General features: G+C 35.1%; 1 protein-coding gene across 2 annotated transcripts; it reads right to left on the bottom strand.

Annotated features, from left to right (window-relative positions):
- Positions 1-1219: 1219 nt before the first annotated feature.
- Positions 1220-13897, bottom strand: si:dkey-178e17.3 (somatomedin-B and thrombospondin type-1 domain-containing protein). Of its 2 annotated transcripts, none has more exons than XM_059504304.1 (5): positions 13535-13897; positions 5796-5981; positions 4454-4544; positions 3248-3406; positions 1220-1975 (listed from the first exon to the last, which is right to left on the bottom strand). In XM_059504304.1, the coding sequence occupies exons 1-5, from the start codon at positions 13890-13892 to the stop codon at positions 1870-1872; spliced, it is 900 nt and encodes a 299-aa protein (XP_059360287.1). In that variant the 5' UTR covers positions 13893-13897; the 3' UTR covers positions 1220-1869. The 2 variants fall into 2 exon arrangements, with proteins under 2 accessions (XP_059360287.1, XP_059360288.1); XM_059504305.1 differs by having other exon boundaries at positions 5796-5978.
- Positions 13898-14655: the final 758 nt, after the last annotated feature.

Raw genomic sequence — 14655 nt, 5'->3', positions numbered from 1 at the left:
ATATAAGATATATGAAATCACTTATGTATGATTTATTCACAATACAGCACAGCCTCTCATACCTTGTACGTTGCATCCAAAATAAAAGTTTTTGTTTACATAATATATGTGTGTGTGTGTGTTTTGTGTAATTTATTATGTATATATAAAAATACACATATATATATATATATATATATATATATATATTTTATTTTTTTTATATTTACAACATGTATATATTTCATATATAAATAGATTTAATATATAAACATAATTTTTCTTAAATATATACATGAATTTGTGTGCATTTACATATGCATAATAAATATACACAGTACACACACATATATTATGTAAACAAAAACTATATTTTGGATGCGATTAATTATTGCCCAGCACTAATGTGAACAGTATATAATCAGATATGTTTCTTGAGCAGTAAATCATCATATTAATATGATTTCTGAAGATCATGTGATATGTGTGATAATATTACAGTTTTTTCTATATTTGGGATCAAAAACATAAAATATATTATTAAATATTAGTGTTTATATGCAAACACACACAAAAAACATACATTTACTAAAACTAAATGAGCATATTTTTAGTTAAATCAGTTACAGTAAAAGGTAGCATGTGGTTCATTATACATAGTAATTATGTTATTTTACTCAGTGTGTTCAAAACACTATATAGAACATATATAGGTATAAATCCACATGTAAAAATTCATATATTGGCATTTTTGTTAGAAAAATTAGTTTTTTGTTTTTACAAAAGTAATTTAAAGCATTGAAGCGGAAGTTTAAAGTCGAAGTGTAAAGCAGTGTAGAAAAGAATCTCAATTAGGACACTGAAAAGCAAGCAATTAAAGAAAATTAACTGAGACGAATGACTTTTTAATATGTGATGGGAATACAAATAACATTGCAAATAACAAAAGTAAAAATAAAATCATACAAAAGCATCAATAAAACTACTGAAATATTACTTAAAGACAAAAATACAATGAAATTGCAATCTAGAAAGTATTAATTTGGTGCAGTCCTGATGTTATACTATATGTGTGCGCGAAAGTCATTATATATTAGAGTCAGAGATGATGTAAAAATAAATAAATTAGACATTTATTTTAATAAAGTAAATTGGATTTTATGGAAAGGCAATGTCTGCAGAGACAAGCAGCAATGAAAAATGTTTTATACTGTGATGGGCAAATTATTCACGACCACAATTGAGGGCACTTTGCTTTTATACCAAATGAAAACACAGGAAACGAATCCCATTTTCAAGAAGAATCGAGTGCGGTTTCGAACACAGCTTTCAAGTCATGCAAACAAAATGATGTCAAAGAAACTTTGGTCAACGTGTGAAAGTGGCGTTCATAAGGCACTGCAGTGTTTTGCACAGATCAGGACACTTAAAAAGTCAACAAAAAAGGTTTTTTTCTCCAGAAAACTAAATACTACTAAACAGAAACATTAATTTACATTAGCTTGTCTTTCAGCGGCTCGTGCATTAACAAGTTTTGCATTCAAAACACACACAACACGTGCAAACCTCACACACACTGACACACAGAGGTACATTCAAACATATATAAATACAGTACGTATGAATCAGAAGAGGGACGAGAGTAGAAAAGCAGGACAGAGTGAAATCTATAATCAAAGGCATCAGAAACAGGTGCATTATGGAGGTAGATAGCAGAGCTTTAAAAGAACAGGGTTGTGTTTTGGTTTGGTGGAGGCACAGGAAAGTGACAGATTGCTTTACTTTTGATGGAGAGAATTTGGCTTCAGATGAAGGAGGCTCTCCAGGACTCCCGTGGAATTATTTTAAGCAACCATGTCCCTCGGAAAGAGCTTGAAAGTGTGTTTTGGTTCAGACGAAAATCATTGAGTAAGATGGACACCTGCAGTCCTCAGAGAATGACTCTCGAACCCAGGACCCCGAGCAACCCGGAGCTGAAGCGGCCGACCAGAAGGATCTAGTGGAGGAGACACTGATGTCAAAAATCTTCTTATGAAAGAAGTTAAGATAAAATTTCTGGAAAGCTCATAAACACATGAATTAATCTCCAGAGCTGCTCTGAGGGGCACTTCATTAATATTTTACGGTTATTTGAGAAAAACTATCGTCATATCAAACACACAGAAGGTCTTCACAGCAACCTTTCAAAATAAAAGTTGTTATAAACTAAATCAAAACCTTATTTTTTTAAGGAGTAATCAGATCATTTTTCTCCATGTTTTAATTTTAACAGTAAATCTCTGTTGTGCAGCATTTTGACTGCAAAATAAATTTAATAAATCAAAATAAACAAAGAAAAAGATAGTTTGTTCAATTTTAATTTGATAAAAAACTTAAGATAAATTAATGTTTTATGCCTTTATGCCTTTTATGCCTTTATGCCTAACAAAAAACAATTAAAAGGCCCTAATATTGTAGTGTAAGGGTTAGGGCCAAATTAATGAATTTAGTTGTTTTTTTAAATTATATTAATTAGACATGTTTTTAATTATTAAAATATAATTAAAGAAGAATAAAATAAAATGGAAAACTGAAAAAGACTAAAATAATTTCAAAATAAAAATTCTAATAATAAAAAAAAAATGAAAATGCAATCCAGAAATATTAAAACAGAGAATTTTAGGAAGAAATAAAATAGATTTCAGGGGGCCTTAAAAATAAGATCTTTGTTAAACTTACAATAAAATACTGTTAAACTGTATTTTTTATATTAATTTAACCATTACAATGGAGTCTTGAAAAGTTAAAATAAATAAAAAATGGAACCCAGAAATAAATTAAGTAGAATTTTGTGTTGGGATAAAACAGATTTCATATGGATTTAAAAATTGTTTTTTTGTTAAACTTATAATAAATAGTTGTAACATTGTATAAGTTTCATGACTTCAATTAATTATGCATGCTTTTTAAATAATAATAAAAGGTTATGTAAATATTAAAACACAGTCCAGAAAATGTAAACAGAATAAAATGTAATCCAGAAAAAATTAAAATGGAATTTAAGAAAAGAAAATGTAAACAGATTTTTTATCCACTCTCTATTTTAAATATAGTTTGTCTCACGATTAATCAGCCTGTTGATTCACCAATAAACTTATTAAACAGCGACCCTTTGGGGATTTAAGGCAAACAGTTATCAGTTTTCCTGACAGTTAGAGGTTATTTCTGAAGAATTTAATTGTTAGGAATGTTTTGTTAGTTTTTGTGTATTCATGTACTTTACATGTACCTGATGTTCTTCAGCCCGTCGCCACGGCAGCGGTTATCGGTCGTCATGGCGTCGCTCTGACATTCGACACATACGGATCGTTCGGGAACCAAGCCAGCGCTCCACGGTTTGACCTTACACGCAGCGCTCGCCTGCTTCACACGCATCTGCACACAGTAACTACACACACACACACACACACACACAGAGTTCACATTTACACACTACATATAAAGCACTATTCACTGTAAATGTTGCAAACTCATGAAATGAGCAAAGATGTTTGGTTGCACACTGTATGAAAGCCGCCTGATGATGAATGAACACTGAATTGTGTTGTTATTTCCACTAGGACTTCCTGCAGGCTGTTTTAAAGTTAAAGGTCAGTTTTCCCACGCTGGATTTCATTTGTTTGATGTGTTATGTCTGTGTGGACGTCCTTTCCTCCTGGTCTCTGACGCACCCACACACACACACACACACAACACGCTGAAACTCTACACCTGTGATTAATGAAAGGGTTTGCTCTGGGGTTTCCTGTGTGTGCTGTTAGGAAGGATCCTCACATAGTCGTTTAATCACAGTTCATCTGAACCTGCACCTGCTGTTTAACTCCTCATTATCTGACGCTGATCTCACACAGTAATCTGATTTCCTGGCCTCGGGCAGGTGTTACGAGGGGTTTAAGAAGGGATATAAAGCCATTTAAGGACGGGTTAGTAAAATCATTTACATTAATTAAGGTGTGGAGTTTGCTAAACTCAAAATACAAGCAGTTAAGACCCGTTTTATGGCTGTTAGTATGAATATGGTAGTCTTAGGTTTTCTATAAGCTAGTTTGCTTTAAAAAAAAAAAAAAAGGACAAAATGACCTCATCAGGTTTTCTGTCCAATCAAATGCTTCCTGAAATATGAAGCGTCCCTCCCCCCTTAGACCTTATAAGGTCATATATTTGGATAATGTTGAGTAAAAATGCAGATAGCAGCCCATATCAAATTTGATTGAAACTATGATTAAAGATAATTTCATTAATCCTAATAAACAGCTTTATATTCATCTTGTTCTCACTGTGCCGTTAACCTAGACAACACTTTTTATTTAGACTCCTGTCACAAACTTTGTCTAGAGGACAGTTTGAGTTATCTGTTAATGCAGTGTTTTGCTCTTTTTCAAAGGGGTTTGCAGCTGCATTCGTCCTGCTTTCTAGAACATCCCGCCGCTCTCACCTCTTCTTCTCCTCCTTCATAAGCATGTGCGGCCGTCTCCAAGGGTCCTTAAAGTTCCGCTTGAATGAGTCAGGCAGGATTTTGGCCACCTCTGAAGAAGAGGAAGAGATCAAGATAATGAAAGAGAGCAAATTAAACTCCTCAAGAGATGAAACCAAAGCAGCACCAGAGCACAAAACAAACACACAAACCTTTCCCACATGCTTACAGCAGTGTGCTTCATGTTTCATCTCTAAAACAGTTTCTAAACTTGCATACAGTATTTCTCATTCTTGTACTTAACGGTAGTTTTTTATGGAAGCCTGTTTCCGCCACTAAATAAAAAAACTTTATCTCACAATGCTGACTTTTTATCTTACACTTGCAAGATATAAAATCAGAATTGCAAGTTATAAAGTCCAGACGTGATGGGAAAAATACCTTGCAATTACTGTTCGTGTATATAAGATATATACTTGCAATTCAGAAAAAGTCACAGTTTAAATGTATTTCTCAGAATTAAGACTTTTTTTCTCAGTATTGCATGTTTAAATCTCGCAATTCTGACTTTTTAGAGACATGTTTTTGACATATTTACTTATGGTGCAATGCAATGCTATTAAAATGGTCTGTGAAGACATGAAAGGGTGACTAATAATAGTAAAAACTTGACAAAAATATATATATATTTGCAGGATTTTGTGTGTGGTCAAATGTCTTCCTTTGAGATCTCAGCATAAATGAAAACACACAGAGCTAGTAAAATACATCTCTTCATGCGATACTGACATCGACTCTGATTCTTTAGACAAACACATTTTTCATTCCCTCTTAATCTCAGCCTGGATCACACACGTACACTAAAAAACTCACTTGAGTTTCCTACACACACAGCATTTAAAGAGATTATATGCATGCTGCCAATGCAAAGCCTTTTTTTTAATTAGGTTGTACAATTCTACTTCTTTTAAGAGAAGCCAATTTTTTATCAGCATTGAACAGCATGCATCCTTCACGGAGAAGCCAATCCCAGTCTAAATCTTGCCAAATCTTTCATAAATTCTTTCTGCATGAGTGTTTCTAATACAGCGGCTGAAGGAGTGATGGCAAATTTGACTTCTTTCTCTCTCTAACATTTTTTTCTTCTTTGAGAAGACAGAGAAATACCATTGTGGGGTTTGTCTTTTGCTATAGTAGCACACTTGAGAAAAAACAATATCTGTCGTCTATTCCATTCACCACTATAGAATTTATCCCAAGTATTCGGTTTCTGAGAAACCTGGATATGTGGAAAAAAGTCCACTGAGGTTGGGATGCTGCCTATGTAGACAGCAAGATTTAACAGAGCTAGTATGTATATTACCTTTAGCTGCGCTGCAGGTCTCTGTGTGTGCGAGACAGCCTCGGCACTGTTTGAGGTCAGGACAGGGCGTGCCTCCGTTGTGAGGGGGCGTGGCTACCTGTCGGCTTCGCTCTGTAGTCCCCGCCCCACAGACGGACGAACACGGAGACCAGGGACCCCACTGTCGCACCTCACAGTCTACAGCTGCTGAGAGGAAATGAGAGAGAGGAGCAAATGCTTTCTTTAATACAAACATAAAAACCACTCACATGCATTCAATTAGCATGAGTGAAGCAAGCATTAAGACTCTGTAAATCTGGGATTTATTGCTGTTTACAAGCCTGTTTGACCTCAGAGCAGTAAATTCAGCTTTTTGCAGATTTATTGGTCTAAGGCTATAAATAGATTTAAAGATAAACTGATTCCCATGCATTCAGTTATCAGGAGTAAAACAAAAACATAAAAAGCAATTATATTAAAGTACATTAATACCGAAAATAAATGCTTGGGCTGAACCAACATAAAAATAAACCAACAGTTTGCATCAATATTTTTTGAGTTATGATGGCAACTTCTAATTAAACTGTTCGATTAGCAGACTACACTGAATTCAAGGAATTTAATTTGTCGCAAATTTTTAATTTGATTGCTCATAATATGCCTCTGGACATGGAGCATAATGATGCCTACAAAAACTTAAACACTAAACACTATTTTACTAAAAAACGCAAAACATGTTTGGAATTAGAAGTTCCCAATGTCAAAGGCAATTTCATTAAGTTTTTATTTCGGTTTGAATTACAACATTGTTGTCAACAGAACTCATCAAAATAATGTTTGCAACTTGAAAGTTTTAAGAAATCAATGAGTTTTTATTCTGTATGCATTTAATTACATTGTGGTATCAGGTCCTCTGTTTAACACGCAGGTGAAGAATGCATGAACACTGATCACATTAGAGTTTACAATCACACAGCTGTATGCAGCGACATCATACACACTCTCAAACTACACACAAACAAGAAGAAAGCAACCGCCGCTGAGTCTGGATCTCAAGATCACAGCTGCTCTCTCCTGTGGGCTTCAGAGGAACCGAGATCCGCAACAGTTTCACGTGGGCTACACGATCCAAAGTGTTTGTAAACTCAGCTAGTGATTTCTGTGGAGCATCCTGAAGTGTCTGAGTGTTTGTGATCCTGTATTCAAGAGAACGAGGAAACATTTAGGGTCCTTGATTTACTCAGTACTGCTTCTACACGTCAAGTTAAACTTCTACACCAAGTTAAAACTAGGAGAAGTAAAATGTCTCAGTTGTCTCTCAGGTTCTTGATTAAGAAATTTTACAAAATTGGTGTTTGTTTGGTTTGTTTAGACAAAAAAGAATGTATTTTGCACACTTAAGCTAAATTTGGGATATAATATTTTTCATGGTCGTAAATAAAAATGTCTGTTTTATCAGAAAATACTATTTCAGTCAAACGACGGCGTTTTAATGCCACATAAAATTTTTTTTAACAAATCCGAGATTACAAGATTAAAGTCATAATATTTAGAGAATAAAGTCAAAATACTATGAGAATAAAGTCTAAATGTTTCGGGAATAAAGTAAAAATGTTTTATTCTCTTAATATTTCGGCTTTATTCTCGAAACATTTTGACTTTAATCTCGTAATCTCAGATTTTTACCATCGTACGGTCGTTCTACTTTAAAATCTCATGTCCTCAAAACAATTACAAGGTGATTTGTAATTCAAGGTGTTTACTTGCCATTTCTTTGTAATTGATTAGAAATAGAAATTTGTGAAAATTTGTATTAATGGAAATCCTATTCCAATGTTTTCCGGTGTATCATTAACCCAGCTAAATTAAGACATTAATGGAGTGTTGTTAGACTGAATGATCACATCATAAATACAACACTGGCTACTGTACAACATGTTCCCAAAAAGCATGTAGCCTAATGCATTTGGTGTATGTGCTTGTGGTGGAATCTGACATTCTACTTGAGCTTTAGCGTAAATCTTTAGAATTAACCGCCTGTATGTGTAACATATGCTCACGTGCAAACCACAAGAACACAGCTGGCATACACACATGCAAACAGGTACTGTAAGTGTGTGTGCACATTTCTCACACACACACACACAGATCTCACAGAGAACATGTACACTGCAGATGGAAACTATCAACGCACTGATGCATGAAATACTGGGCCAATATTAATTACAAAACACTCAAAGAGCAAATAAAACTAAGATAAACACAAAACAACTCAAATTCACAATTATAATAAACCAATACATGTGTGTTTGATCTAAACTGATGTGCACTCTATTTGTTCAGAAACTTTAAAACTTTTTATTGCTGTTTACAGACCTGTTTGACCCTCAGAGCAGTTTTTTACACGGCTGTAAGTATACAAATGGATTTAAAGGAAAAAGGTGATTCAACCAAAATAGAAGCCAAAGTCATTTTAAAGTTGTATGACCAAACCCTCCTGGCCCTACACTGAAAAATACACAAGTATTATCAAGATACTTTAACATGAGGAACAGAATGGTCAGAAAACAAGACATTATATATTAGGTCAATATTAATATAAATTAATAATTTAAAAAAATGGTCTGAAAATAATATTTTGTTCAGTTGAGTTTCTAAATTAAGTTTATTTTCTAATGCAAATAGCAGCCATTTTTTACTTTCCTTTAAGCATAACCTAAAAAAAACAAGACTTCATCTTAAGTCATTAAATTGATTTAAGAGCGTTTAGTAATTTATACTGGAACAGAAGCCAAAAATACTAAGAAACCCTTTTTTTGCAGTGCACAGTCTAATGTAAAACCACATAAAACCTGTACAATAATGCATGTAAAATATTTAAGTGCACATCTCAAAATCTATCACTGAAATGTATAATTATGTAAATTATGTGGATCCTTTTTTCCCAACCCGTTTTATGGACATGATTGTGATGATTCACTTGTCAAACCTATTTTGGGACATTTCACAAATCAAAAGTTTGACAAAACAAAACTGAAAGCATCCCTGGTTGGGAATCACTGCTTTATTTCATTCATGTTGTTCTGACCTCACGGCTCGTTCGTTCTCATTCTTCTCTTCTTCAACACCAGAGTGACACATCTCAACAATGAACGCAAACACACTCACAAACACACACACCTCCATACAAAGGCCCTGTCAAATTCCCCACATTCCCCTGCATTAGTTCTGCAGATTTGCCTTGTGTCCCGTTCCCAGACAAACCTCCCCTCGCTCGCACCATCACCGGTGGTCCAAAGGGCCCGACAGCATTTTAATGTTCCTGCACACTCCAGGGTCACCAAAGGTCACAAGCATTCGTATCAGTTGACCTGCTTACCAACAATGGCTTAATTGTAGTATTATGTGTGTATTCAGAGTCAGACACGGTTCGTTTTAAAAAAAATATTATTAAGATACTAAACATATGGCAGTGAACATCAGCGTTCTTCTAAACACTTTGTGAATCTATTAGATCTAGAGCACATGTGGATTTCTGTGAGTTTGATGAAATGAAACGAGTGAGAAAACAATATAAATAATCTTACAGTTTTAACATCGTAACTGATGGCACACTGCTGACATGATGACTGGATTATGAACTAATGATTTGTTGTTTGCGATTTGGCTCTATATGAAAGACATTTGTTCTTTAATTTATTTATTTTTTGTTAAATTAATGCAAGACTGAACAAACGTTGTGTTGATTATTCATACGCACATACAAGACATTGTTACACATTTATACCGTAATTATAAAATTATAAATGTTGGATGATGCTGTTTTGGATGTTATAGTTAATTTTTATATGGTGCACAGTGTTCCATTTTGATTATGATTTGTTTGGAATGGTTTGATAGTTTCAAAGTGTCCGATATTTTTGCATAGTTCAATAAAGTTCTTATACCAAAAATAATCTAAAAGAATACAGGAATCTCTAGACTATTTCATCCCCATACACAAATCTATAATCCATAATAATGCTTCTTCCTGTACAAAAGACCATCTCCTGTTGTATCTCACAATACACACATATCTGTTTAGAGCCATTTTGGACTGTTTTGGCTTGTAGGCTTGCAGATTTCTCTCCTGATTCAGACCAGACCACTCTTTGACTGGAGGAAGTGTTATTATGTACTTTAGCCAGAAGCAATGCTTTGGAGTTAAACACGTCTTGATGGATTTGTTTCTTACAAACACGCAGCTTGTTTTTATCATCTGTTTGGACTCTCATTCTGACGGCACCCATACACTGCAGAGCATCCATTGATGAGACACTGATGCAGTGCTACATTTCTCCAAATCTGACAAAGATTTCAACTAGTTGAGAGCCAAAGCATCACACCTCCTCAAACATTCCCAGATGGAGCAGCTCTTCTGAGTCTTAATTAACGTTAGGCCCGTCAGAAGATGATGTGGGAGGACAGAGAGGAACCGGAGGAGGAACGTGTGGTTTTCCTCAAGACCAACACATTCATGAAATGTGCGTGTGTCAGGTTACACACAACATGTGCACCAGACTGTTCCTGTTCAGTGTTCATGCGTGCTTTTATTCGCTCTCACAGCACACGGGTGTTTATGAGGGCCACCAAACCCACAGCAGATATTCCCCAGCATTCCTCCACTGTCAGGAATCTGTCACAGAGACAATAAAGCTCTGTCCTGAGACTCACATCAACACACTAACCTCACAGCAAAGACAGAGTCGTGTAAACTGCTTCTTTCACCATCCATCAGAGTAAGATCAGTCTTCAAAACCAACTCAACAAATGATGAAATGCTTGCAGAATGAAAGTCTCTTAAGGGATATGATGTGAAGCAGACGGCATAAAAACATCTTAAGCAGTTTAAAGGTCTAAACGTGTTTGGACTTTGTTTGAATCTTACATTGGGTTGTACTTCATGCAGAGCTGCTCTCCTCCGTTAGCTGCATTAATGGCCCTGTGTGTTAAACATGCCATGTACTCACGGTTGGACAATATTCACGTTTAACATTTACAGCATCTGGTCCGGCTTCACATTGCTCAGTGTAAATGTTACAGCTCTGTTATTATATGTTATTAACTGTTGGGCAATATATATAACCCTCCAGTCATTCTACTATAGTAATATAGTTCATTTGTGGTTCAGACTGTAACTGTAAATGACCCACAGCCTTGAACAGCATCATCTAAAGTCAGATAACAGCCAAGACTGGGAACAATTTCTGGGAACATCAAGAGCAGATTATTAGATTATTAGATCATTAGACGAAACCTGCTCCAGGGTACAAGAAAGAGGGAAGGAAATGGGTTTCTGCTCCAGTCCTCTTCTCTCTATTTCTGTACTTGGTTTAAACTGGGTGTTTGTTCACTCCATGTTGCTGATGTGACATCCTTCTTCATAAAATGGACAATATATGGAACTTGAATATTCACAATACATTAGTAATGACAGAGATGTTTTATTAGCCTCTGATTTAAACATCTGTAGCAAAAATGGCATTAGTAAATACAGTGAGTAAACACAGAAATATCAAGACATATCAAAAAATAAAATACGGCACTATAATTGTACAATATCACCAAGCCCTAAAACACACCCAAACTCATAAATCTGTTTAAAGATTCACATATATGTTTTCCCTTAGCTATATATATATATATATCTCAAGTCTGTGTCTGAAACACACACACATATGGCAGTAATCATGTGTCTGAATGAATCAGATCAAACTGGTATTTAGAGATGTGAACAAACCAAAACCAACCGAATCCTTCCAGTCCAACATTACTCATAATAATAATAATTAAAAAAAACATAATAAAACGATTCGCACAGCGACGACGGCAACGAGCGATCACAAAGACAACAGCAAACCTGCCAACAACGTCCAGCTTGGACTAAGATTCATGCGTGAACTTTGAAGAACTGTTGACTTTATTTAAGAAATGTGTGTACATTTTCAAAAATGTTTTTCAAACTATTAAACTCCTTTTGTTCAATGTTTTGCTTGTAAGCTCTCTTTTCAATAAAATCACACTGTCTTTGATATGTTTTTAATGCACTGACATTGAGACATTTCTCATGTGTGACTGGAGTGTTTTCATGACTTAGGTTTTAAAGCGTAAACAAAGACAATTGTGCAACTCTGAACTCCAGAGGAGCTCAACAAACCTGGAAGACGCTCAAGACCTCCCTCGAGTCAGAACACAGAGATGAAAGCCATCTTTACATCAAGTCTTTGGCTTTTAAAGAGCAGAGTGCTGGGATGTTTTATAGCTGCGGCGATGGGCTGATAGGATGTACTGTTTATACACATACATAGCTGTTTCTGAGCTCTGTTGCTGTAGTTTGAGACAGCTGAGAGACATACAGACAGCAGATAATGACGGCTGTGATAATAACCCAACACACATTCACTCAGCGACACCAGCTGTTTCTGTCAATACTCATCAACAATCTCGTTCAGACGTGTCTGCTCAAACACCTCATTTGAGACCACGTTTTGAACAAATGATGGCAGAATTTCTTTCTTTAGTTGAATTATCCAATAGCAACTTTAGAAATGTAACTGTTTTGTCATCATTTATTCACCCCTATGTTTTTAAAGCAGTTTTTTTAGTTCTGTAAAATGCAAAATGAGATGCTCTTTTTTTTTTAAAAAAAGCAAATGCACATGGTGACCATGACTTTTAAGAAGCATAAAAGAAACATAAAAGCATCAAAACAGTTGTGCATATGTCATTTGCACTATATTTCTAAGTCATATGATGCTTTAAGAGAGGAATAGACCCAAGTTTAAGATTTTTTTTCACTGATAAATCTTATTCAACTCGAATACAATTAAGCAAGAATAATAATAATAAAAACATTTTCAGAAATAAAGATTTAAAAGGCAAATTCACCCGAAAATGAAAATTCGCCATTATTTAGTGACCAATGAACTGACATGTGAAGACTGTCATTAAATTATTGAAATATTAACCTAAAATATCAGAGTCAATTTCAAATACAGCCAAGGTATACAAAAAAAAAATAAGCAAAGAAATAGTATTAAAAATGTATTATATAAGTAAAAAAAAAAACATTTTAAATATTCCTATTTTTTTAAACATAAAAACGTTTTTAGATATTGTCTTTAAACTGAAAGGAAATGTTCTTGAAATTAAAAAAACAAAGGCTTGTATTTACATGTATGTGTAATAAACAGAGGTTTCCTTGTTACAGTGTAATTACATATTTTAGTAATATGTGACCCTGACTGGAGCACACAACTTAAGTCTCTGGGGTATATTTGTAGCAATAGCCAAAAATACATGGGTCAAAATTATTGAGAAAAGATCAAGTTCCATGAAGATATTTTGTACATTTCCTATCATAAACACACCAAAATATAAATTTTGATTAGTAATATCAAAGTCATGCATTGCTAAGAACTTCACTTGGACAACTTCTAAGGCTATTTTCTCAATATTTTGATTTTTTTTGCTCCCTCAAATTCCAGATTTTCAGCCAAATATGAACAAACTAAAGGCTACATAAATGGAAAGCTTATTTATTCAGCTTTCAGATGACGTATAAATCTAAATAAAATAAAAAAATACCCTTATGACTGATTTTGTGACCTAAGACAGGTCATAGGCGAAAAAAAAACCGAATAAATTTATTTTAATTAGTACTAACTGACGCGCGTGCATGAGAGCGGCGTGACGTCACAGCCACGGTGTAACTGTCTCACCTGAGATGTGGCATGCGCTCTGATAATCGTCGCAGCAGTCCCCGCTCCTCCGGCAGTATGTGTCGCAGTAACACACGCTTCTCCTCGCGCTCCTCTCCACGCACTCGTTATTCCGTCCCGGACAGCATCTCGGTGCCGGTCTGTCCGCGCATCCCGCCTCAGACGCACCGCACGCGCACATCACGAGCGCGATCACCGCACAAACGCGCGTTAAACCCGTCAGCATCATCACAGAAAGACTTCGGGGTCGCTCTGATACAAAAGATACCGCTTTAGAGAAGTTTCTCGCAAATCCGAGCACTTTCAGACGCAGCGAAGGAGAGCGGCGCGTCGCGTCAGCAGCATCGCTGAACTTCATCTGAAGGCGCGCCGAGTGAGTGACGCTCATGACGCAGCGCCGCCCGCAGGACGCATGCGCAATCACACCCTCTCTCACACAGCGCAGCTTTCAGATTAACAAAACAATCACTCAGTAATATACTTTTTTTATTATTATTATTAACAGCCTATAAGTGTGTGTATATAAACATATTTAGATTTATATCTTATTTATATTCTAACCTAACCCTAACAAAATCCTGCTTCATTTCCAGTGGTGGACGAAGTACACAAATCAAGTACTTATAGGCTCCAAAAAATTACTCCAGTAAAAGTAAAAGTACTCCTTTTTCAATATTACTCAAGTGAAAGTACAAAAGTACTCAATTTTTTATGTACTTAAGTAAAAAAGTACTGAAAGATAGATGTTTGCAATTTTATAGGCCAATAGGGATTTTTTCCAAAATAACCACTATGGAGTCAAGATATATTTTTGTTATTGATATGGACTACGTTGACGAGAGTAATGTTCACTGTGAAGCTTACACTGCGATGTACCTGAGAGAAAGCAGAGTTGACCATCTGATTTTCACCAGTAAGAACAAAGTATTTTAAAGTTTGTTGTTTTACAGAACATCACAGTTATATATGACATGATAATAAGGCCTGAAGTTAGGAAGAACATTTTAAGGAAAATATAATTATATTTTCATAATGATTTTTTCCTTCTCAAACCTTGTCTGTGGTGTAAAAACACCCCTCTTCCCACTTTGATAATTACTGTAGTTACCATGTTCTGAACA

The sequence above is a fragment of the Carassius carassius genome, chromosome 21 (assembly GCF_963082965.1).
Source record: "Carassius carassius chromosome 21, fCarCar2.1, whole genome shotgun sequence".
In the NCBI taxonomy this organism is placed as follows: Eukaryota; Metazoa; Chordata; class Actinopteri; order Cypriniformes; family Cyprinidae; genus Carassius; species Carassius carassius.
The sequence above is the reverse complement of the archived record's forward strand: the minus strand, read 5'-3'. Positions and strand labels throughout refer to the sequence as shown.